General features: G+C 37.2%; 2 protein-coding genes across 3 annotated transcripts in view; one reads left to right on the top strand and one right to left on the bottom strand.

Moving 5' to 3' along the window:
- Acvr2a (activin A receptor type 2A) overlaps positions 1–22190 on the top strand; it is a 76416-nt gene extending 54226 nt beyond the window's left edge. The window contains exons 5-12 of one of the 2 annotated variants that reach the window (XM_051166614.1): positions 4294–4317; positions 7602–7745; positions 9517–9660; positions 11169–11314; positions 12560–12674; positions 14711–14849; positions 17431–17561; positions 18519–22190. In XM_051166614.1, the coding sequence (XP_051022571.1) occupies positions 4294–4317; positions 7602–7745; positions 9517–9660; positions 11169–11314; positions 12560–12674; positions 14711–14849; positions 17431–17561; positions 18519–18713 (1038 nt within the window). In that variant the 3' untranslated portion in view covers positions 18714–22190. The remainder of the gene's footprint in view (positions 1–4293; positions 4318–7601; positions 7746–9516; positions 9661–11168; positions 11315–12559; positions 12675–14710; positions 14850–17430; positions 17562–18518) is intronic. The other variant, XM_051166617.1, reaches the window with a different exon arrangement.
- A 2354-nt stretch (positions 22191–24544) lies between these two features.
- Positions 24545–26419, bottom strand: part of Orc4 (origin recognition complex subunit 4) — a 32152-nt gene continuing 30277 nt past the window's right edge. The window contains exon 14 of the mRNA XM_051166105.1: positions 24545–24942. Within this exon, the coding sequence (XP_051022062.1) occupies positions 24754–24942 (189 nt within the window). The 3' untranslated portion in view covers positions 24545–24753. The remainder of the gene's footprint in view (positions 24943–26419) is intronic.

The raw sequence follows: 26419 nt of genomic DNA, 5'->3' as shown, positions 1-26419 counted from the left end.
GAGGCAAACTTGCTTTTTCTGCATTATTCTCATTTCCTGGAACTTACCCTAGACCTCTTCCTTTATTCCTAGCCACACCACTGCTCTCAAACACTTTTCTATTAATTTGAAATAGTAAAAGTAGAAAAGCTCATTTGTTAGTAAAGTAAATACTGTGGGCTGCTTCCTGTTTTGGGTGAAGCTTTCCCGTGGTGCTTGCACACCTGCTCTGAGCCCTGTACTAAGCATGCTGCCTAGTATAGGGGCAGCATGGTCCCTGCCTGCCCTCTTGGAGCTCACAGTTACCTGCAGGTAAGGTGAAAATAGGCTGCATATTTAACTTTGACACTTGGAAATGAAGGTAAAGAGATTATGAAGGGAGTGGCCAGTGAAGGGAAGATCTGATTGATGTTCTGCAGTGCGGGGAGAACAGCCGTGGAGGTACTGGGCAGTGCGAACATGCGCAGTAACTGTCTGCCACCATTGTCCTTTCTGTTGTAGCTTCAAAACTGACCAAAAGAGGTAGTTTAGAAACTGATAGTGGTGCAGTACTTTGAAATACTTGTTCATAAGGAAAAAAATCATGAACATTTCCTTTATCACGTTCTGTAAATAATTTTAAGATAGTTGTTTAAGAAGTTCATTTTATTGATGAGAACACTGGGACTCTCGTAGGTGAAATGGCCTGATTTATAATACTAGCCCAAGTGGCAGTGCCAGGCCTTTACTCAGAAATGACTCTCCATCGATTGAATGGCTTACTTCAATAAGTAACTAGATGGGATCCATAGGAAACTAGATTAAGGAAAATTGATTAGACTTCACTGTTTCATATTGAATATAGGTTTTATTTGTGCCTATACAGTGTAGTTATTAAATAACTTTCTCATATTAGAGTTTACTGCTATATAAACACATTCTGTTTTGGTTTTTTATCTTCACTTAGAGGTTATAAATGTTAAATAAAAGTAAGTTTTCTTTATACCTAGTCAGAAGACCTGTGCTTTTGAACAGCAACTAAGAGGAGACTAGGCTTCTTCACCTGCACCTCTTGAAGGCCCCACTCCCAGGCCCCTCCTCCAGTGCTGGCTGCTCTGTGCTGCTCACTGCTTAGGGACCCTGTTCAGAGTCCTTATTCATCCACATTGCTTTTTTGTTTGTTTGTTTGTTTGTTTTCAAGAAAAGTAAGATGAGAGACACTATAAAGAATCTTGGGATCTAATTTATACAGCCATGGCTGACCCATTTGACAGCATCAGATTCATTCTTCTGCTAATTTATGCCTGTCTTTTCTTAGCTCAGTAACATTTGTCCTGAAGTTACTGTCTTATTTCTTTATGGATTTCATTTCTGTTCTTGCTTGGTGATAGTCTAAAACATGAAGAAATTGTGACATTTCTAAGAATATATGATAATTAGATGACTAAGAGGAAACACATTCAAATTTTGTCAGTTTCCACATAGTATGGACACTTGATAGACATAAGAAGAGGTTGTTAGTGTGGTGCCAAAGATAAATATAAATGGAATTCTGTCTTACTAGATACACTTAAGATTGTGTGTGTGTGTGTGTGTGTGTGTGTGTGTTGCAGATTAAATAGTAAAGTTTGCAGTATGTATTATATGTGTATTTATGAATAGTACATAAAAGTCTGCGTTTCTAGAATAATTTCTTTGAATTTGAGATGTGCATGGCTAACTGCCTACCTCATAGCTCCACTCAAATGCCTCTTGGTACTTCCCATTCAAGGATAATTATTGTCTTTTCCAAACCTGGTTTTCAATAAACGCAGCATTTGTCCATGTGCTTTTAGATTGTGCCATCAAAAATCTAGGATGTGTTCCAATAATGTTTTTCATTCCCATCGGTCCTCTCTTCTGCCTTTTGTTGTTGTTTGTTTCTTTTTGCAGTGTGCTCTCCTCTGGGAAAAACTAACCAGTTTCCTTAAGTCAGATATCTTACAGATGTACAACAAAGTAGTGACTTCCTTTCTTCTGCTTTTAGTTTTTAGTCATGCATTTGTTAGTGCAAAGCATCGATTAGTTTGTCAGCTGTGAAGTTCATGAGAGCCTGAGTAATTAGTACCTGACGCAAACAATGCTGCCAGTAAATTTTTCTGAACGAGTGAATAAATGAATGGGTGAATAATGTCCTATATTTTCTGATGTTTGGCAGTAATTTCATTCCTTTTTGATAAGCAGCAAGCCCCTTTCTAATCTGGAAACCTAATTACTTGGCATTAAGGTACTGATTTGATTTTTAGTTACTTACAGTTTCAGTACAAAGTACTCAGAGCCACCTTTTCCATTTTGTGAATCCAGACCATTTGGTTTGGTGAGCCTTCATCTGCTTGTATAGTTGGTGTCTCTTTTGACTGTATATACTGTAACAGTTTACAGGTTGAAAAAGCTTGCTGTTGGTGCCTCTTGTTTACCTTGTATCTTTTGTTTGTGGTGATGTTAGTTTATTAAGAAGTATAGCCAACAAATATACACTTAAAATCTGTTTATGTATTTTAGTCAATTTAATTATTTTGGCCTTTGTCTTACTCACTCTTAACCCTTTAAAGCTTGATTTTTATCTTCGTTTTTGTTTTGGGTATTTTATAGCTGTTCTGTTTACAGTTAGGACATTCTTGTGTAGGCATAGGCTTTCTAAGGTTAAGAGTAACATTTACTTGCACTGATGTCTTTATCTCAGCAAGTTCTTGTGTTTCTGTAAGATTTCAGTGACTTTTGTGCCTTTGCATTCCTTGTAAGAGAGGAATCATATACTGAGATGCTGAGGTTCTCTCATGGTGTGGTAAGATTAAGCTAGCTTTTTAGTGGATAATGAGTTGGCCTAGATCATTGTCATAGACTGCAAGCCCAGCAAACAACTGCTGTAGACAAGTGGGTTGTCATTTCTTGTTGTTAGTGGTCCTGTTCTCTGTAGAAATAGGGCAGCTGGGGAGTGTGGTCATTTGTTTGGAGATTTTAAGATTCCCAGCAGTGGCTAACATGTACTCTTTTGGAGTGACTTGTTACTGTCTGCCTGTCTTCAACCTATGAGAGGTGAACCTGGAAACTCATTTCCAGGGTACTACTGCTTATTCAGTTGGTACATGCTCCTAACTTTAAACTCACTGTAATACTGAAATCATATTTTGAACTGCTAACATGTTTAATTCAAAGTGTGAACTAAGTCATTTAAATCTTGCTCTTTCTGGATCTATTTTGATTTATTCATGTTGCTACAGCTGGGCAGGGAGGTTTACAACAGGCCTAGCTTGTCAGCAGGTTTTGTTTCATTCTGGCCATCGTTCTTTGTGTTTTTCTCCTAGTTTGTCTTTCCTGAGCACACATAGCCACCCAAAACATTATTTTCTGTTCCACCATATGATCCTATTGTCTTTCAAAAAGGTGACTGAACTAATTTACTTACTGGAAGTAGGAAATTTCAGAGGTTCTTAGGAAAGCAGTAAAAATTCAAAACAAAACTAGAGCTGGAGAGGCTCACAGAAGGCTTTTCCAAGCCTGAGCACAGAAGTTTGATCTCTATAACCCACATGAAAGGAAGGGAGGGAGGGAACAGAAAACAACAACAACAACAAGAACAGCAGCAGTGGCAGCAACAACAACACAGGCAGACAGGCAGGCTGGGTGTGAGGAGCATGTTTATAGTCCCTGCACTGGAGAAGTTGAGGCAGGTGGCTTAGCTGCCAACCTAGTCTACTTGTTGAGTTTCAGGCCACTCGGAAATGGCACTTGTGGAATGACGCCATCCCATAACCTCCAGGCACACATCCCTACAAATGTATGCACACACTCCTAAAAACTGTTAGAAACCCTTGTCTGAGAGAACTGGATTTCTTCAGGGTTGTTTTCTGGGGCTTGTTAAAGGCAATACTGCCCTCTGCTGTTCAGAAGCCAATTTCAGGTCCAGTCTTTCCCCAAATTACCTATTTACTCTTACACATTAGATTTAAAAATCTTTTCAAGTAATAAGTAATATTTAAAATCTGTTTTACTCACTGGCTTGAAGCCCATAAGATCAAGTAATTTGGAGCTATTTTTGCATCAAAATTTATTTACTACTATTCTAGGGAATATCCAAGGCTTTGTCCTTTAAATTTTAAAAAATAACACTTTCCTCTGGTTATAAGGAATGTGTTTTCTTAATCCTTGTCTTTAAAATATAATCCATTGAATCACTGTCAACGTTTAAGAAACTTAAACATTCTTTCTTTCACCTTTGTAACTGATGTGCCATTTTTCATTTCATTCTGAATATGAATCGTAATTTCTTTTGCCTGTGTTTTTTTTCTTCACAAGCACGCCTTTCATATAATGATAGAGGTAAGATGCATTGATGTTTGTTTTATGGTTGTGAAAACTTTTGTGGATGCACACAAAACATTTGTCCTTAGAGTTTTGTTGTTATTGCTACTTTACTTTGCATCCTTTATAGTTTATCTACATTTTTGTTATAAAAGCCCCCTCTTGTATAGAAATATGATTCATTTGACATAGTAAAAGCATTGGGTTTCGAAGGATTGTTAACAATATTTATGCTTATCTAAGGCAGACTGTAGAAAGAACTATTTCTTTTGATTAGGAGGTCAAACCTAATGAGGCCACTAGCCCTAGGAACCTAGTATTTCTAATTTTTATAGTATTTATATGTTAAACATCCACCTGTACTCATTTGAATAAGAGATAACTTTCTGGTCTAGTTCATTATTCTTTAACTTAAAATTTGTATTTTCCAATGTCATCTCTAGCAAATGAATTAGCTACAGAAATAGCACTTTTGACAAATCTCTTGCTGCCATGGAACGTTGGGGCTGTTTGGATTAGAATGTACATGTACCTCAGAAATAAGCAAAGTTGATCACAGATTGCTTTGCTGCCCCCTTGAGCAGTTTCCCAGCATGGGTATACTAATGCCACTGCGTAGGTGCTTTGAGCAGTCGGGCTTTACCAAGAACTGCAGCTTCAGCATCCTTTCTGATGTCTTGAGAAGGAATGCATAGTCAGAGCTGCTGCTGCTGTGCATCTTCCTAGTTTTGTTTTGAATGGTTATTGAAAGAAACCTGGGAACTCGAGGGGACATTCTCAGAAATTCTGTAGTCCTTGCAGTTGCTGCCCTCCAAGTGTTTCTGTGCAGCAAGGCAAAGCCATGCTTTACAGATGCCGGGATTTTTGAAGTGTAAGCTCCCATTCGTCTTCTCAAGGCTTCATGTGTTTAATGAGAGATGTCCTCATTCCTAAAAACAAATACTGAATTTTCTGAATAAATTGTTATAATGATGCTAATAAAGTTATTTCTAATATTCTTATAAGTAAAACTTAGATATATGTATATAAAACTTCATTCTAGTAGCTTCTTGTTAAAACAACAAGGTATATCAATGAGTGATATTATGGATTGTGTACTTATCTTTATTATGAAACTGCTTTTTTAGCCAAATCTTAAGTATTTGTGAATATAAAATTATAGTTAAGATTACATCTCAAAAAGTTTTGATATTGGTAAGAATGGATTTTTGTAGATCATTTTATTCCCTTTGGAAATTGGCTAGTATTTGTTTTTTTAATTTACATTTTAATACTGTTAAGAAAATTTTGACAGTTGTATGTTTTGTAGCAATTAATGGTAGAATTTTGAGTAAAATTGTAGTATTAACTGTTCATCCAAGATTTCTGTCTGCAGTAAAAATATGTTTAAGAAACTTACTTAGGAAAGCCTTGTAAGCTTATAGGTTTTTTGAAGTTTGTCTTTGCATCTAGAAAACATTTCATATACTTTGAACTACTCTTATAGTATTAACTTGAGATGCTGAAGAGATAACCCCAATCCTGTTTCATAGACTGTACTCAGGTCTGTAGTTGGTACTCTTTTGAGCACAGAATAGATATGTGTAAGTTATCTCTAGAGACATTATTGTCAGTGTATAAAAGGCTATCAGAGACCAGAGAGTATATGGCTGTGTTGCCCTCTTCTTTTCTCTTTTTTCAGTTATTATCTGAAGATTGTAGTATCGGTGCTTTGGGAAGCTGATCCTTGTCTTTTCTGTTTGGTTATTTCTTTGTAAGTTTGTACACTTCTTCTTGGACCATGCAGACTGGGTGGTTTTCTTTGCCTTTGGAAGTGTAATGTTCACCATTTCCTCTCCAGTCTCCTTAGTCTGCCCGGTCCTGTCAGTAGACTTCTTAATTACAGGCAGAGGCAGTTAGCTGCAGAGTGGTGAGGAAGGATAGGCTTCCCTCAGCATGTTTCCAGAGAGATGGAGACTCCCTTTCCTGAGAATCACTGTGACCCCGCCCTTCTCGTAGGGATTGTGGAGAACCTCTCTGGTCGGTCACTCTGCTAAACAGAAGTACTCTGGCTTAATTAACCTTTCATATTTTTAACTTGGGCGGAACAGCAACTTCGTAAGTGTTTTTTAAAAAACGACTTTGGAATGAATCACAGGAAGTCTTTTTCTGCCTTACTTTTAAAAATAGGAGCTCTCAATTCTAATGCTTGATAGAAACTTTTTAGACCCAAACAGACTAGTGGCTGAAGGATTCCTATGAGTGTAAGTCTCGGAACACTATGCACATCTAAAAAGGAAGAAGAAAGTTAAGGTGTGATGCAGTGATCTCAGATAAAATGCCATTTTTCAGTAACTGAAGTACTACCAGGAGTCTGTTCTTGCCACACAAATCTTAGTCCCTTCTCACAGAACTTAGCCCTTGAAACATGTCTGTTGCTTTGTCTTTTGGCTTCCAGAAGCTCCTTACTTTGCTTTAGGTGCTGGTTGTAAACTGATAGAGCACTCTCAGCAGAGGGCTGCATTCAACTGTGGGGACTTTCTGTTGTTGTTCTCCTTTTTTGTAGTGTCCTGGCCTTATTTTAAAGTTTCATCAGAGTGGCGCTCTTGACCTTTAGTCACCACTCCGTGTTTCTGACTATGCCTACCATTCTTGTAGATTTTTATTTGTACTTTGTTTTATTATTCTTTTCAATTATCCTCAGAACATGAATTTTATTCCTAGTCAGTTTTGGGCAACAGTTAACAGGGATGAACTATTAGTATCTTGAAAAATAAGACCAAGCAAATAAAAAGCTTATCTATAGAAACATTTCTTTTAAGTGCTTTTTACATTTTATATTCCTGTTTAAAATGACTCGGTATTATGAAATTATTGAAGAAAAAGTCAGTATTAAACAGCCATTAGAGAAAGTAGTAAATTTTGAAGTTTTATTCTTTTGAGAAATGGTCATACTTTGCTGTTTTGGTGCTTTTCAAATCCGTATCCTTTAAGAGAATGTAAAGTGGATGAAACCAATGACATGCTATTGAGAGTGTTCTGAAGTTCGCAGAAAGTCTTGGGAACATTGGTTAGACTGGCTGCCCAGTCTTTTCAGCTGCTGTTCCTAAGTAGTAGCAGTGCTGATGTTGTCAGACATGTCTGCTCAGTGCTTCCCAACAGTGCCCCAGCAGCTCAGTTCTCGCAGGCTGAAAGTTAAGGTCACATTGATGTTACAGTCCCTCATATGTCAGAGAGTTCTTCAGTATACTCACTTTTTTCTGATTTCAGAATCAATGACTTATTTTCAACTTCTTTACAATATTATTATTATTTATCTCTAGGACCCAGGACCACCCCCACCTTCCCCATTGCTAGGTTTGAAGCCACTGCAGCTGTTAGAAGTGAAGGCGAGGGGAAGATTTGGTTGTGTCTGGAAAGCCCAGTTGCTTAATGAATATGTGGCTGTCAAAATATTTCCGATTCAGGTATGTTTATTGGTTTTCTCTAACTTATCTATCTGTGGTTTTTAAAGCTGCAACTGTAGCTCATAAACAGCCTGAAGACACAAACTATGTATTCTAGAGTGATTCCTTCCTTCCTTATTTATTTATTTATTGCCACCAGATCTCATTGTAGATGGTTGTGAGCCACCATGTGGTTGCTGGGAATTGAACCCAGGAAAAACAGACAATGCTCTTAACCTCTGAGCCATCTCTCCAGCCCCTCTAAAGTGATTCCTTGTGATAGTTTGGAAAATAGTCTAGCCTGCTTGTGCTGCTGTCACATCTGGAAATAGAATGACATAATGCATCACTTGGGTGTGTGGGCAGTATTGGGATCACAATAAATGAATGTATAGTTGATCTTTTGTTAATAAAAACTAAAGTATTCCAGTGATAAAAATAAACTCACTGTCTGGGTAATTGTCTTCTTATCTCCTTGTCAAGAGAAAACAGCAGATTGTGTGCTTTACTTTAGAATTGCTCTTCGGAGCTACATGACCAGACTTTGATTTCTTCTTATTGTACTTTGAGTATTTATATGTACTTATTTCAGTTTCTGTTGGTAATTTCTCAGAGGTAGCGATTCAGGCGACTTTGTTTTCCCCTTAAATGCAGCTGAACTTGTCATGACCACCTGACCCTAGGCAGTCTTGCCTGGCTTATGCTTTCCATGAGCTCCGTTGCTGGTAGACCTTAGGGGCCATCTTCCCTTTTCTCTGGTAATCCACCCTGTGGCTGACAGACAGCACCCTTAGAACTCTCAGCCGTTCTCTACCACTGTCACTCCAAAGTTATGATAGAAACATACCTAGCTAGCTTTTACCTCTTCACTTCATCTAATGCCTACCCCATAGAGTCTGTTTTTATTTTGGCAACAGTGTAGCTCTTCTAGAGAGAAGCATTCTGTTGTTCCAAGATTCACAATAAGATTCATACTTCAATGTGTGAGTAATCGTAACAATTAGAAAAAGGCGTTGGATATTAAGGCTAGAAACAACAGCACCCATTTTATCAAATGCTTTTATTGACAAAGTAATGATTTACATGTTGATATTTTCATATATTACCTGTATACTCATGGAATAAGCACTTGGCAATTAACAGCGCAATTATTCTTTTACTTCACTGGAAAAAATGATTTTATAAAAGTCAGAGGAAAAGCCACAGATTAAAGGATTGAGAGACCCTTACCATACATTATAATTTAACTCACTTTCATAGTGAAAAGAAACTAATCTTTTGTAAGGAAATAGACATAAATAACTTGGAGGAATGATAATTGATAATTTTTAAAAAATATAAGGTATTGTTAGGGTCTTTTGGGGTGGGAAGGTCAGGCTGAAGAGAGACTGTTATCTAAGGTGGTCATTCTGCTTAAATTTATCTGTCAACTAGAATTGTGAATAATAGCATGAATAACTTCACACCATATAGTGCTTACAGTAACTTGTAAGCAGGTTTTGCCATTTAAGATTTAGAAATGCAGTGCTTGTTTTGTTGAATGCCTATGTGTATAAACTTAGCAACAAAGGAAAGTAGATTTTGAGGGAAGGGAGTGGGTAGGACAAGGATTTATTATGGATTATTGTTATCAGCTCACACAGATTTTTTAAAATAAAAAAATTATAAAAAATCACTTACTTAGTTCATTGTGTTGTTGTGTTACTGTTTCAGAACTTACTCTAGTAATCTCGGTGTGATGTATTTTCTTGTGCTTTTGTGTTGTTAACATGGTTTCTTGTTGTTATTGTAGGACAAACAGTCGTGGCAGAATGAATACGAAGTCTATAGCTTACCTGGGATGAAGCATGAGAACATCCTCCAGTTCATTGGCGCAGAGAAGCGAGGGAGCAGCGTGGATGTGGACCTCTGGCTAATCACAGCATTCCACGAAAAGGTGAAATGACTTCATATTTAAGTTCAGCCAAGCTGGACTTGGCCTACCTACCTAATGTTAACTGTTGTATTGTATCACACTTGGTTAATATTTGACCCATAAAATACACCACTCATGAATAAAAAGAATAAAAAATGACTTTCAGGAAAGAACAACTTTCTACCCAGCCTTCTAATCAGAGAGCAGCTGTAGGTTTTGCTGCAGTTACTTATCTTAGGGGTACATTAGACCAGACAGTGTTTTTATGAATTACTTATGATACTGTTTGATTTTATGAACTCCATTTTTTAAAAGCCTTTAATTTTTGCCTTACAGTTTTTTAATGATGAACCTAGAGTCACTAACTTAGACTTATTACCAAACATATTTGCTTTCCCCGTATTTTTCAGTTAAATTTAAAAACAAAAGGAAGAGTCTTTTGTGTAGCCGAGGCTGGCTCCAAACTCATTTTTGTGTCTTGGAGCCTCGCAAGTGCTGAGATTCCAAATTTGAATTGCCATGGCCAGCTAAGATACTTGTTTGTTTGTTTGTTTGTTTGTTTGTTTGATAATGACTGTTGTCATTGTTAAGTATAATGGGCTTCATATTTCACTTAGTATTTGACTATATATCTCTAGTGGAGGGGCGTGTGTGTGTGTGTGTGTGTGTGTGTGTGTGTGTGTGTGTATACACCATTATGTGTAAGGTACATATGTGGAAGCCTGTGGTTAGTGTGTATGTGTGTACACACACCATTATGTATAAAGTGCATATGTGGAAGACAGTGGTTAGTGTGTGTGTGTGTGTGTGTGTATGTGTGTGTGTACAGTATTATATGTAAGGTGCATGTGTGGAAGCCAGTGTTAATGTTTGGGTTCCTTCCTCAGTTGCTTTCCATGGTTTGTTTGAGGCAGAGTAACTCACTGACCCTGTAGCTCACTGATACTTCCAGGGATCTGCATGTGTCTGTGTCCTAGCACTGGGTTACACACTAATGCCCTGAGGATCTGGACTCGAGTCCTGATGTTTGTGTAACAGGCACTTTGCCAACTAAGTCATTTCCTCCTATATTCTGTATGTTAGTGGTTATTTATGTTTTCAGGGTAGTCATATAATGTCAGTATGTTTCACTTTAAAGATTAGGTTTTTTCCCTAAGACTTTCAACTAGTCTGTGTCTCTCTCTCTGTTTCTCTCTCTCTCTCTGATTTTTCGAGACAGGGATTGTCTGTGTAGCTTTGGCTGTACTGGACTCGCCATGTAGACCAGGCTGGACTAGAACTCACAGCATAGTCTTTTTTTTTTTCAATCTCCTAAATTAACTTATTTTGGTAACAAGCTTTTAAAAATCAGTCTTTTGTGGCTGAATGTTTATTAATGTGAATTGAAAGAAAATTTGAGCAACTCTAGATTATTTTATCTTTAATTTTTGGAAGGAATACATTGTCTTCATGTCTAAAGAAAAGTTTTCATCTATGTAAAGCTCATCAAGAGCTTATGGATGTCTCTCTTCCTCTTTTCTTTTCTATAGGGTTCACTGTCAGATTTTCTTAAGGCTAATGTGGTCTCTTGGAATGAACTTTGTCATATTGCAGAAACCATGGCTAGAGGATTGGCTTATTTACATGAGGATATACCTGGCTTAAAAGATGGCCACAAGCCTGCAATATCTCACAGGTAGAACAAGTTTTGTATTGTCTTTCCATTAAACTCACATGTTTACTTTTTAAACTTTTAATTCTTGGGGTAAAATTTATTTTTGCCCTAGTTTTCCAATCATATTTAAAGAGGCAAAGGTGTTCATGTTTTAAAAATTAGGTTTGAGATTGCCTGGTGTATTTTGGGTAATATACACATTAATCTCATTAATAAAGTGTGATGATCTCATTTTAACTTGTCTAATTTCTGAAACCATGTTTGAGAATAAAAGTGTATTTTTTTTTAACTCAAAAGATTGATTTACTTTAAAGGCAATTTTTAGTAGATACCCAGTGATGAAATTAAGGATAGACTAAATAAGTAATTGTCTTTGTCTGTTGGATGAGTATACATTCATTCCTTGAGCTAAAGTAGAAGATTGAGAGGAGACAGCTGTTCAGTGAAGAAAGAGTACATGTTCAGTGAGGAAACTGTTACCATATCTTGAAAAGGAAAAATGTTTGTTCCTGGGAAATACTTTTAGTGGGCCACTATTTAACTTCTTTGTAAGAGTATGAATAAAAATACTCCATATTTGTTTTCTTCATGTATAATGATAACACATTCTGAATAGAATTTTAATTAATACAATTATTATGTTGTACCACCCTTTTATGTGGTACGTTTTGTGGAGATTATGCTTCTTACTTATCAGACTACAAAAATAAGTGTTTGACATACAAACCATTTGTAAAGAAAGAAACATAATTTTTACCAATTTTTGTGTCATTTCTGTTAAGATAAAAAGAAGATAAATGTTATGCCTACTATGTACCAGCATGAGCTCTCGTTTGTTTCGTTGATCGTGGTCATTCTAACCATCAGAAGATGAAGTCTCTCAGTGCGGATTTGCAAGTCACTGATGGTTTAGGATGTTGAAGTTTCAGGCTCTATAGATGTTTGTAGCTACCAGATCTGAAACGTTCCCATTAGCTTAAGGCAATAGTAAATTTTATGATTATGTGGGAGAGACATAGATGATATGTATTTCTGGAATGGCTGCTTGCACAACTGTGTTATGGAGAGGATTCTTTCTCCCTCCTGTTAAGCCGGTTTGTTACTCCGTGTGCTTTGGGCTAGGGCGGGACTCTGCCAGTGAAGCTTATATCTCTTTCTTCTTTAATAATTTGAGTTTATTTTATAACATAGTCCATATTCTCCTTACTTTCAATAGAAATTTTTAAAAGGCAACTTGTTTACAATACTTTATTTTTCTATTTAAAGGGACATCAAAAGTAAAAATGTGCTGTTGAAAAACAATCTGACAGCTTGCATTGCTGACTTTGGGTTGGCGTTAAAATTTGAGGCTGGCAAATCTGCAGGTGATACCCATGGACAGGTAAGAATGACCACTATAAAATATGAGCAAAAAAGAAGCACATCTTACTTTTTAGATCAACAATGACTTGATCTAAAGTTACTGAGATAGTGATAAGAGTCATTATCTAATAAAGAGTGATACATTTTACTTTGAAAAGGTGACATTTTTATATTGTTGTCGACACAGGTTTAAGCAAGCTGTGATAGTATTGCTTTTTAAAACAACTGGTCATAGAAGAATGCAGTTCCAAATATTTCATGTATAGGGAATTCAGTTTTCAATGGTTAATTCATTCTAGCAGTGGAGGATAATGGGTCACTTATCACTACTGTTCATTAAGCTCTCATTTTTATACATGACCGTTTCTTGCTCCTGGCTCTATATTTACTCATTAACCCTTTAATAAGTTTAATGTTTTTTCTTTGAATTCTTTCTAGAGTTTAGAGCTCCTGAAAAGGCCAGAGTGAGGTGTCTTAACTCCGATTGTGGTTTGCAGAAACAGATTTAGCATTCTTGAAGAAGGCCAAAGCAGAGAAGAGTACCCATATATTTTTATCCTCAAAGAAATTGAGGCTAAGAAAGGGGTTATACTTGTACAGATTCACCTTTTTTTTACAAGAACAATTTAGGGACAGGAAAGACTGCCTAGGTTTAAGAGTGCTTCTGGCCTTTGTAAGAACCAAGCTTCATTTCCCAGCTCAGGCTGCTGAGACATGTCTAGAAGACCAGTTTTTGGTGACCCCAAATCCTTTTATGGGCTCTGTGGGCACATGTACCCACATGTGCATATAACACTTCCCTGCCTGTGCAATTAAAAATAAATATTTTAGGCCAGGCATTGTGGCACACACCTTTAATCCTAGCACTTGGGAGGCAGAGGCAGGTGGATCTCAGTGAGTTGGAAGCCATACTGGTCTATAGAGCAAGTCCAGGACAGTCAAGACTACACAGAGAAACCTGTTTGAAAACAAATAAACAAATTCTAAAAGTTTGAAATGTGACATATCCTACAAAGCCAAATGATTCTTTCAAGAATTTGCCCTTACTAGTTCTCTGTCTTTCAAATTATTCAAGTTATTTGGTTATTTCTGAGTTTTTTTCCTCCTCCCATACCCTATTGATCCCCAGGAACATAGCTGTGTGCAGTCATGCACACTGAATTCTGGCAACATTAATTAACAGTTTCAGATTTTTTCAAGGTAATGTCATCAGTTATAGACCACTAGGAAAGCTGAATGATTGTCTGGGGCGAATATTAGTAAAAATGTTTATGTAGAAAAGTGGAAGCCAGAAAGCTACTTTATATTCTCATAAAATCAGTTAAAAATTGAGTTTTACTGATCAGACCTTATCTTCTAAAAAACTGTTGCTAAATGTGCATATAACTACCAAAGTATTGGTCAAAAGATCACTCATCATTACCTAAGGGTGAATGCATTGATATCTAAGCTGCTTCATAGATCCGGTTAGGAATATTGTAGACTACTTAGAATATTCATAAAATCTCTTAAGCATTCATATAAAAATGCAATCAAGACCAGCTATCATAAGCTGCCCTCGCCAGAGTTAAGGCATTAGAGAATACCAACTTGTTGGGAACAAATGTAAACAAAGAACTAAGACAGAAGAATTCATGAATAAATAAGGTTTCTTTTTACAAGTAAAATTAAGTATATCTCTGGCTAATTATTTTTATATCATGTTAAATGTTTATTGGTAAAAACCCTTAAAAGTAAGTTTGTTTTCTAAAGATGTATCTCAAACAATATGCAGAGTGCTCTGTTTCCTCCATTGTTACATCTTTCTCCCAGCAAACTATTATTCAGTTATTTTTGAACAGATCCAGAAAGGGAAGTAAAGCCCTATAACCTCTGTCTGGTGAGAGCCTCCAGAAACCATCTTACTCCATGAATCCTGTGGTGTTACAATTAGGATCTAGTTACTTTACCCTGGATAAATAGACCTTATTTAATTTTCTTTCTATAAAAGCATAAACAAAACATTAGTTCATAGAGTAAAAACTGAGCACTGTTTGATTTCAAAATCTTTTTCAGGTTGGGACCCGGAGGTATATGGCTCCAGAGGTGTTAGAGGGTGCTATAAACTTCCAAAGGGACGCCTTTTTGAGGATAGATATGTACGCCATGGGATTAGTCCTGTGGGAACTGGCTTCTCGTTGTACTGCTGCAGATGGTAAGGGAAAAAGCATTTAAAAAAAATGTATAAATGCCACATTTATTAAAGTTATTACACAAAGAAGTAAATAACTACATTTTCTTATATGGACTCCAAAAGGTGGCAGAAGATGCAGGAGGCAAGGTAGACTTGGGCTGGGTATGAAAGGAACTGCATCGACACTTTGGAGGTAGAAGTAGGTCAGATAGCACATAGTACAAGAAACTACATTGCTTAAGAACATCAATGTGAGTCTTTCATACCAGACTGTGACTTGCTGTTGTGGTGATGCAGGCCCCGTTGTTAAGTCATGCATAGTGAAGGTGCTAAAATACCTTGTGGAGAGTGAACTCTAAAGTGAGGCTAGTGTGAATGAGGTATATGAGGCATTCAGGAACTAATGAGGTGCAGGGGAGTCACAGGCAAGAGATAGAAGGTGTGGTATAGGGCATGGGAAGAGTTACTTTGTCAGGAAAGGGGTACTGGGACATTTTTATGGCAAAAGAAAAGGTTAGATGCTGATTTTTCTTAAATGCCTTGTATGTACTGTAAAATACTTAAGAGCATGATATGTCTGTCACAAGGCAGAACGTAGAGCAAAGGGAAAGTGAGCCATACTGGTAAGGTGAGTACATTTAAATTTGTGTCTGCTTAGGGCACCCACATGGCAGCTCATAACTGTCTGTAACTCAAGTTTAGGGGATCTGACACTCTCTCACACACATAAAAGGAGGCAGAACACTAATGTACATAAAATAAATTAAAAAATTTTTAAAAATTGGGTCTAGTTCTTAGTTAAAATTCAGCAGTCCTCAAACTTAACCAAGTCTTAGGAATCTTGGAGGATGGGGAGATGGGTCAGTTGTTGATGTTGCTTTTCCTTCATGAGCATCAGTCATGACTGTAGTACATGCATGCAGGCAAAACACACACACACACACACACACACACACACACACACACACACAGGCAAAACACATACACACACACACACAGGCAAAACACACACACACACACACACAGAGGCAAAACACATACACACACACACAGGCAAAACACACACACACACACACGCACGCACGCACACACACACCCAGTAGCCTGGCCTCAGTCCTGAGCAGCCTGTGTATTTTACAAGCTACCAATTGATTGAAGCCAGTGTCACTGACCTGTGAAACAGACAAAGATTGAAATTCTAGGATGTTAGTACCGGATCGGTCCTTCGGCTATCCAAAGGCTTCTACAGGGATGGTGAAATGGTTCCGTGGTCAATCCTCATGACCTAGGTCTCACAGAGTGGAAGGTGAGAGCCTACCTTTCCCTCTAATGCATGTTGTGGCATGCACATGCAGGTCCTCTTACAGTGAGTGTGGTAATAATAAAAGACGACTCCTAACAGAGTTGTACAGGGCTAAGTCAGTGCCTCTCACAGTTCATGATACTGTTTTTGAAGTATTCGGTGAATTTTTATACTTTGCCTAAGGCTCATGTACACCTATTTCTCTATGGTCAGTGACACTGCACAGTAGTGGCGTGTTTGAATCAAGAGGAGACGACAACACAGAGGTTAAAAGCACTGAAGCACTGACATCAGATACGATTCACATTTCAGCTCCACTCCTGTGCAAAATCTCCTAACTTTCTGAGCTATCTTAGTCACAAAATAGAGCAAATGCCACTTTCATGAGGAGATAAAATAACAATAAAGCGAAGATGTGTCTAAGTCTGAATAAGAATCTATTAAATGAGTTATAAACTTTTAAAAAAGATTTATTATTTGTACAGTATTCTGCCTGCTTGTGAGCCAGTAGGCCAGAAGAGGGCCCCAGATCTCATTATAGATGGTTGTGAGCCGCCATGTGGTTGCTGGGAAGTGAACTCAGGACCTTCGGAAGAACAGCGTTCTTAACCTCTTAGCCATCTCTCTAGACCGAGTTATACTCTTAAGTGCGTGTTCCTGTCTGAGATCTAAGAAAAAATTATGTTACTGAATAAATTTTGTCATGAGGGTACATCTTGACTTGATGGGAATTCTGGCCGAAGCACCCTTATTACTTAAATATAAAATTAAACATTACTTATAAGGACAGAAAGTTGTGAAGTGCATTAATTCCTCTCATGGTCATGTTGGGTGTTTGAGCACACCACAGGTAAGTATAATAGGTGGAACACTTAAGTCCTCATAGGTGCCATCACCTCTGAATATTAACTTCTGTTATGAATTGCTAAGATAAGTCTTCTGAAGAGGAATTTCTAACTTTGATTTCCAAGTACTAACATCTTTGTCATACACAGACATAGGCATTCAGCATATGTGTTCTAAACAGTCTGGTAAGGCTGAAGATGAAGATCAGGAGTTCAGAGCCAGTCAAAACTATTGAGCCTGATGCTGTCCTAAAACAAGTAGCCTTCAAAAACTGACCTTTTGGTTTCTCACAAATTTAGATTCTGGTCCTACCATGATACAAGTAAAGCTGTGGTCCGTTCTCACCTTTCATTATCAAATACAGAATGGGAAAAGTGGGATACAGAATATATTTTAAAGAGCTTGTACTAGTCAGAAAGAACTTAAATGGATTTTTCTTTCTTTACATTTCAGGACCTGTAGATGAGTACATGTTGCCATTTGAGGAGGAAGTTGGCCAGCATCCGTCTCTTGAAGACATGCAGGAGGTGGTAGTGCACAAAAAGAAGAGGCCTGTTTTAAGAGAGTATTGGCAGAAACACGCAGTGAGTTCATATACTTACTTTCTATTTGAAATCTCAAGAAAACACTTTTCATAAGCGTTATCTGTCTATTCTGGGGAGGTGATCTTCACATAGATGCTTTGTACCAAAGTTCAGAGGCAGAATTCAGGCTTTCTCTGAAGTCTCTAAGCTTTATAGAGATACTCTTTTCCTCAGTGCTCTAGTTAAGTTCAAGCAAGTATCTCCCATTTTGAAAGTTCCATGAGGACACATGTCTGGCTTTGAGCCCATGGAAAGCTAGAGTGCCTTGCTAATCATTACCTCCTAATGGACACCACTGTAATCCTTACTAAGCACCAAGCTTTCTCTACTCCATGAAGTCTTCTTAGTCATTTTTTCAGGCTTTTAAGACTTCATTTTACAGTTAGAGCAGGTAGAACAGCATAGAATTGTGCTGGTAATTTGCTGTAAATCTCACTAGAAACCCAAATTGGAATCACTACACCCTGAAGCTAGAGACTGATCTAAGGGTGGCCTTTTAATGTTTAACTGCATGGTAGAAATGATAGTAGCAAGTAAGAAAATGACTTAACAAAATTGGTACCCACATTAGACTTGGTTGTGAATCTACTTGAAAAGGTCAAACTTTGAAATGATCATATTTATGAACATTACATTTGTGGAACTTAAAAACATTTCTTGTTGTAAATCCCTAATGTTTTTCAAAAGTGACTTATTTTGATGGTATGTAAAATGATGCTCAGTAAAAGTGAATATTGACCCAGCCATGGTATTTCACATGCTTTGGTCATAAAGATCAAGAGTTTGAGGCCAAGGCTGCACAATGAGTCCATTAAAAAGAGCCAAAGTGAGTACTGATCAACTTTGCTGATCTTGAAACCATTACCCATGAAAATAGCTATGTTGTTTATGACAGTGTTAGCCTGTTTCCTGTCAGGAAACAACAGCTGTTAAGTTTGACTGTCCTTCTCCTCTTAGGGAATGGCGATGCTCTGTGAGACAATAGAAGAGTGTTGGGATCACGATGCAGAAGCCAGGTTATCAGCTGGATGTGTAGGTGAAAGAATCACCCAGATGCAAAGACTAACAAATATCATTACTACAGAGGACATTGTAACAGTGGTCACAATGGTGACAAATGTTGACTTTCCTCCCAAAGAATCTAGTCTATGATGGTTGCACCATCTCTGCACACTGAGAATTGGGACTCTGAACTGGAGCTGCTAAGCTAAGGAAACTGCTTAGTTTATTTTCTGTGTGAAATGAGTAGGATGCCTCCGGACATGTGCGCAGGTAGCCCCTTGTGGAAAGCGTGGCTCTGGGAGACTTACTGCATTGTCTGCAGCACAGATAGAAAGGGGGGTCTAAAGAAAAGCTGCAAACTGTAGAGACCTTCTGAAAGATGCACACGAAGAATGTGACCCTCTCCAAGTCAAGGGTCTTCTGGACCTGGCTAATCAAGTATTTGAAAACTGACATCAGATTTCTTAATGTCAGAAGACACTAATTCCTTAAATGAACTACTGCTATTTTTTTTAAAAATCAAAAACTTTTCATTTCAGATTTTAAAAAGGGTAACTTTTTATTGCATTTGCTGTTGTTTCTATAAATGACTATTGTAATGCCAACATGACACAGCTTGTGAATGTGTAGTGTGCTGCTGTTCTGTGTACATAAAGTCATCAAAGTGGGGTACAGTACAGAGGCTTCCAAGCATTACTTTAACCTCCCTCAACAAGGTATACCTCAGCTCCACGGTTGCTAAATTATAAAATTGAAAACACTAACAAAATTTGAATAAATCAATCCATGTTTTATAACAAGGTATTACAAATTCACTGTGTTATTTAAGAAAAATGGTAAGCTATGCTTAGTGCCAATAGTAAGTGGCTATTTGTAAAGCAGTGTTTTAGCTTTTCTTGTACTGGCTTGTAATTTTAGGGAAAACAAAGTGCTGTTTTGAAAATGGAAAAAAAAAAAAATGGTGTCCCTGCCCCTTTCATCTTATATCCAGGTCCCCAAATATTGCATACTTAAGTAGTACTTTTTCTTTAAGGTGTGCTGTGTTTGGGAAATATTTGAAAACACAAAGCATGATTTAAAAATTTTTAAGTGAGCTGTGACACTGGAAAAAGCTCTTCATTTTATCTTTTAAAATAGATTTTTTTTTTTCCTATTTATATCTGTAAAATTGTGGTTTTTTTTTTTTTTTTTTTTTTCTTTCCTTCACCAAACAGTGTATGGGATATTCATATCACTGTTTTAGGATCACCTCAGGAAATGTCATGACTCAGAACTTTTCACTCTGCTGAGACTTGTAACTTTATCACTATACTGCGTGGTGCCATCTTGTCAGAGTAATACTTGATGTCTGTGACATGAAGAGAATTATCTTAGGGTAGAGATAGTGACCTTTAAGCACAGATTTCAGATATTACTGCTTTAAAGCAAATCAGGGATAACAAGTTGAACTTATAACTTAAAATATGCAATGACATTTAGAGGTAACCAGTGCTTGTATAAGGAACACAGCCTAGCCTCCTCCCCAAGTTACTTTTACAGCTAACTCTAGATAGTTCATGCCTTATCCTTGCTAAGATGGAACTGATGGCAAGTAGGTGCCAGAGTGCTTTTGAAAACAGTATCACATTAGAATATGATTTGATTCTAACTCAAACTTACACAGGCCCGAGTAAAAGATTAATTCCCTGAATTTTTAGATTGCCAACAAATAGCCAGTATTATGTTATATACATTTTTGTCGATTCACTTTAACATCCATACATTAATTTTATAAACTTTTGACGTGTTACTATCAGGAGCTCACTGTGAATGCATTATCTTCAGATGGTTAAGACATCATACACTACATTTTACATAAAATGTGCACTAATCTCTGGAAAAAATGAATTGTAAACAATACATGGGTCAACAGACTAAGCAGGGAGGGGAAAAGTAACAGCACCCTTGTCTGTATGCTACATACCATAGAGAATTGTGCACTGTCTGTGTACCCAAGCTCTTACTATATTCCTAAGATTGCCAAGTTCAGTGTTCACCATTTTGATTTCTACATATTTGGCCTCTCAAATTTCATAATTTAGGGTTGGCTTCCATTTGTAAACTAATCAACAAAAACCATAAGAGAATATACATACAAGGAAATTGTTAAGTCTCAATAAGCAAATTTCTACTGGTTGTAAACATTCAATCTCCTTTAAAAAGTGATGAATGAGGGATATTATGACTGTTTGGCTTAGGAAAGCACTAGAGGTAAATTTTATCAAGACTGGTTCATGATATAAAATGATTTGTCTTCATGCTAGGAAAAATTTTTTTATAAGGAATCTTGGGTATTGTATGTAAATCTAGCTTATCAATTTTAAAAACTGTATTCTCTTGAGAACTACATTAACAGAAAGCCTTTTTTATAAGCAGTAAAGTAAGAATGTTCCAGTGACTACCTGTCCTTATACCTAGTCTTGTTAAAACTTTCTTTTGCAGGGCATTAATGTTTGGTTTACAGTAAGTGCAGAGTGGCAGATAAAAGTGTGAGCTGGGGACCCTGTAAAAGGAGAATCAAAGATAAGAACAGTTTGTTTTTGTAGGGAGATGGCAAACTTGTAACTCTCCACGTGTATGGTGCTCATGAGGTCCTGTCCTTTGCCTTTCTGATATACCCACCAGAACTGCTGCTCTTACTCTACCTTGCCCAGATCTCCCGTGTGAGAAATGCTTTATGATCAACTGCCATAGGACTGATGGATTAACCAGTGTTTGAATTTATTTGAAGTCTATCTATGCCCTGCACAGATCTTGTATGTATTTTAGATGCTAGGAGTTTTAGCATGTGATTTGTGATTCTTGTTTGGACGTTTTATTACAGGTACCTTGTGAATCCCAGAACAGAGACTGTGCCTCACAATTATTAGTCCCATGAACTTGCACTATCTTTCATGGTGTGATATTATGAAAATATAACCAGGAAAAACAAAATGAAAAAACAGCCAACACTTTTCGACTTAAAAAACAGAATCATGTATCACAAAATTATGAAAACATCTCTTCTGTCCCCTTTTCTTATTCTTAATAGTCACCTTTAAGTAAAATTCAAATGGTTGGGGAAAAACCCCCACCAGATAGATGGTAGTTTAGTGGAACAGACTGATTACAGTTTTTTTTTTTTTAAAGCTTCATCAGATATTTTCCAGTTTATCTTTTTTACTTTTTTGAAAAATTACTTTTTAGGAACATTTGGTATAATGTGCATAAAATTATTTACAATTTATGGACAAAGATACAAGTAGCATCTTGATTAAACATCATTTACCTCAGATATTCAACCAGCAGTACATTTTTTATGCAGTCTCAACCCATATTTGTTACCTCTCAAAATATTGGTAAACAATTATTTTAGCTTTACTCTGTATTTCTTGTCAGTGTTTTGGGCACAGGTTGTTGTACTACTGTCATATTGTACTTGCTATTTTTTTCCCCTGCAAGTATTTAACAGAAAGCTAAAAATTAAAAAAAAAAAAAAAATCCCCATAAAATCCCACCTTGAATAAGTGATTGTTAAATATTGTACAAATAAAATGTATGCTATCCCCATTTCATCCCCATGTTAAATAAAAAGTGACTATGATATTATTTGCACATGCAGTTTTTCTTTAGCTATGTATATATGTATGTTCTTAAAGAGTTAATAGCTTTCCAATTTACAGTGAGGCTTCTGTCTTAAGATTTTCAGGATGGAGATAGTCGTAAGAGCAGGAAGGTTTGTGAATTAGGACATTTTCCTTCCACTGTTGTCTAATCAGACTGTATTTCTACCCAAGTACTTATACTGGTCCTTCCTGCCCATGGAAGGAATCCAGAGGCTTGTTATTATTATTAGTAAAGTCACATTGCATTTCATCGGATCCTGGGCTCGCAGAACAGTGATGCCAACAAGAATCCAGTGTCATCTAAGTCAAATCAAATGGCACACCATGGTACAGTGTGGATGACTGCTCTAGAAAACACTTTTCAGTTGTACATTCTGCAATGTCTAACTCTTTAGGTCAATAGATACTATGTCATTACATTATAAGACATTACCATATGGAAGTTTGAACAACAGATTTTAATTTCTCAGAGACATGTGTCGGCATATAAATCAGAGATGTCTTTAAAACAAGATCCAAGTTTCAGTAGGCCACATGGAGGAAGCCCACACCAAAGTCCTTTTTGTTTGTTCTTCCATCTGTTGGCTCAGGGGAGTCACTGTTCTTGATTTTCAATATTTTCTTCATTGCAGAGAATCTTTATACTTTCTGTTCACATTCTTTTTTTTTTTTTTTTTTTTTTTAAAGACAATTCAGGCTAGATTGGAACTGTTATGTAGGCTCCAGAAAGTAGCTACTGATCTTGATTGTACATTACAGACCCACACTTCATGCCATACTTTTAAGAATTTTTTAGAAACTAGTTGGCTTTTTTTTTTTTTTTTTAACAATTATGTAGTAATTGCAACAACTTACGAGGTGAAAGTGGTTTAAAAAAGTTACAGGCTTGCATGCATGTGTGCATGCACGCACACACACACACGCTTAAACTTGTCTGACCTTAATAGTTATTGCTGCTTCATTTCTATCACAATGATAGAAAATAAAAACCCACCCTGTTTTAAAGCTGAATACATAGTTGACAGATCTTCTCTAGGTGCTAGCCAGGCACACAGAGGACTCAGCTTTCACACAGCATGTAAAGCAGCTGAAAATTCAGCAGTTTACTAGATTCTTTAAGGAGGGAATTTGTTTTGTTTCTTGAGACAGGCTCATGCTATGTAGCCTAAGCTGGCCACAAATGTTTCTCTTTTTAAACAAGTTTCCTACATGGTGGGACTATAGACACCTTGTCCTGCTACAGTGTTAAAAGGAAAAACTTCCTTTTGTAAAATTGTATGTTAAATATTTTGGGAGGGGGGAAAAAATCAACCCAGAAAATGTGTTGACTATGTCTTCAAACCACCATACAAGCCTTAAACTTAATGAGATACTTCTGAAATAAAATAAAAAAGGTAGTCTTAAGACACTGAAGGCTAAATGTGTTAAAAGTCAAATTGTTTTTTATAGTATCCTGTAAAAATAAAAAAAAAAACTCTGTTGCTGGCTTTCCTGTCAAACCAAGCTGCACTGTAGGGTACACACTGCCACTGCTGTTAGTTTTCTAATCTTTAAATAATAGTATTTAGTTTAGCAGCCAAACACTTTATAAAAGATTTTTTAAAATCTTACTGTGACCAAATATGCAATCAAATATTCTTGAACAAGGATGTCACTGAGTGATTATGTTCCATTTTAAATCTCAGCCTCTGCTAGTTGGTTGTAAGTCTATGAATTTAGGAGGTGACCTTGACCATAATTCCATGTTCTAAGGAATTCCTTTTTGAAACTTCGGGTCCCTCTTATTATCTGTAGTAGTAGTTACCCAGGAATCCTGTAGGGAACCAAAGTATACCCAGAATGTACATTTAAGAAATACCTAGCCAGGCGTGGTGGCATATGCCTTTAATCCCAGCACTCTGGAAGGCACAGGCAGGCCTTCATCCAACTCGGTGAGTTCGAGGCCAGCCTGGTCTACAAAGTGATCCAGGACAGTCAAGGCTACACACAGAGGAACCCTATCTTGAAAAACCAAAAAAATTCCTACATAAAATTCTGGTGAGAGGAAAATGCTGAGCTGTTTGACCCCTTCCACACAAGCTCTTCAGCTCAGGTGGGCCAGTCTTCTAAACTAGACCACTGGGATCTGTATAGGACATCAAAGCTGTCATGCACACAGGAAAACCCACCCACCCCAATCTCTGGACTTTTCCTCATGTAATTTCTGTTCTCATTTGTCCCTTGACTGGTTAGCATTACAATCTGTAAGCTGAGTGCTTAGTTGAAATCAACTTTTCCAATGGGCCACATACAGTTTACAAAAGTGTAAAATCATCATAAGGACCATCCGCACACATCTGCATGATAATCACGTTTTATTCCTTTGAACTGCCACTTGTGTAGTATAGTTTAAATCAATGAAATTGTGTGGTTGTGTAGTCATGATTCAACACATAGCCAAATAGTACAAGTTTCTATAACAATATTTGTAAGCAAAGGAATGTAGTAACAAGTAATCTTCTTAAAGAGCAATAACTTTAGTCTTTACACAAATGAACTTAAAACGTTCACAGCCAGCTTAGTGAGGATGCTGCCCATTGCCTAACGTCTGTAGGGCAGTTGGAGTACTTCTGCAGAGCATTCATAATTTGAGTATTATCCAAAAGTAGTTTCACTAGCTGGTATTCTCTCTGTGAATTTACTGACGTTCTTTCCATGGGTTTTACTAGTTCCAATTGTTGTAAGTGCTCAAAGGCCTGAAAGATAAAAGACAAAGCTTAAGACTAAAGGGGAAAACTGTTAAGTCCATAAGATAGTTACTTTTTGGCCAGGTGTGAAACATGGCAGATGAAAAAAGACAGAAGAGAAATCAGCACATTCGAACTGTCTTTTATCTAAGTGCCCAAAACTCCACGCTTGAATTTATATTAAAATCTGGTTATTTGTTTGTTTGTTTTGTTTACTGTAGTCTGGGCTGTCCTGGAACCTGCTTTGTAGACCAAGTTGGCCTTGGACTCATGATATCCACCTGCCTCTGCCTCCCACATGCTGGGATTAAAGGTGTGAGTCAGCAGGCCTGGATCTAAATCTTTTTCTTAATAAACTCAACTTTGTTCATGAAAAACAGGGGAGGGAAAAAAGGAAGAGAATAGGAAAGACACCAAGAGTTAAAATTACTTTTAGGGATGGGAATTTAGCTCACCAGTGTAAAGCACCTTACCTAGCAGCACTAAACAAAAACAGCCCCAGCAAACCCCATGTTTAATCAAACCTATAAAAGCTGCATGTTGGGAAAAAGTATTTTAATATACAGTTATGTGTCCCCATAGTGCTCAATGTAAATCAGGCAAATACTCCACCTCACAACCATAATCCTTTGTCTATTACTTTGACCTTAAAAACTTAGAATATGGTAAGACTTTCTAACTACATAGGTTACTACAATGTGCATTTTGTTTCAGTCTCAATATAGGCTTACTGTACATTAAAGTACACCTATATACCAATAGATCAGTGTCCCATTTAGCCACCATCAGAAAAACTTTCCTCTGCAGTAGATGGCAACTAACACAAAAACCCACAACCAGACCATGTGCTGAGTGAGACCTTGGAAGAATTGGCCCTAAATGGAAGTTTTTCATCAGATCCTTCATGGGTCAAGAAAATTCTATGGAAAGGGAGGTAAAAAGATTATAAAAGCCGGAGGGAATGAATGATAACTAGGAAACACCATCTTCCAGACACAACAGGACTGAGGACCATGAACTCAGAGAGGCTGTGACAGCAAGGACTCAGCATGCAAAGGTCCAAGCCAGATGGGGTCTCAGTGTTCAGATGGAGAAGTAGACTCCCTGTCTCTAACAAAGACGCTATCTCTAATTAACAATTGCTTGTAAAGAAAAAATTAGTTTCTCCAAGAGAGTGGTTTGTATGTCTCTCTGGACATACAAACCACACTTAAAAGCAGGAACCATGCTCAGTAGTCAACACAGAATGAACTCAAAGGTATTTGAAGATTTTTTTGGGGGGTGGGGGGGGTGGAGGAGTCACATTTGGCTTTGTTTTGGCATTTTCCCATTACTGGTCTTTTCTTATATATTATGGTTTCCAGCTTTGTTTTTAGGGGTTCTGTTTGTACGTGTCTCTATCTGTGCATGTGCTTTCTCCTGCTGCCTTTTCTTTTTGTTGTTGATGTTTTTCAGTTTTTCATTCTGTTTTAATCTTGCTTGTCTC

This window comes from Acomys russatus, chromosome 24 (assembly GCF_903995435.1).
Source record: "Acomys russatus chromosome 24, mAcoRus1.1, whole genome shotgun sequence".
NCBI classification, from domain to species: Eukaryota; Metazoa; Chordata; class Mammalia; order Rodentia; family Muridae; genus Acomys; species Acomys russatus.
The sequence above is the reverse complement of the archived record's forward strand: the minus strand, read 5'-3'. Positions and strand labels throughout refer to the sequence as shown.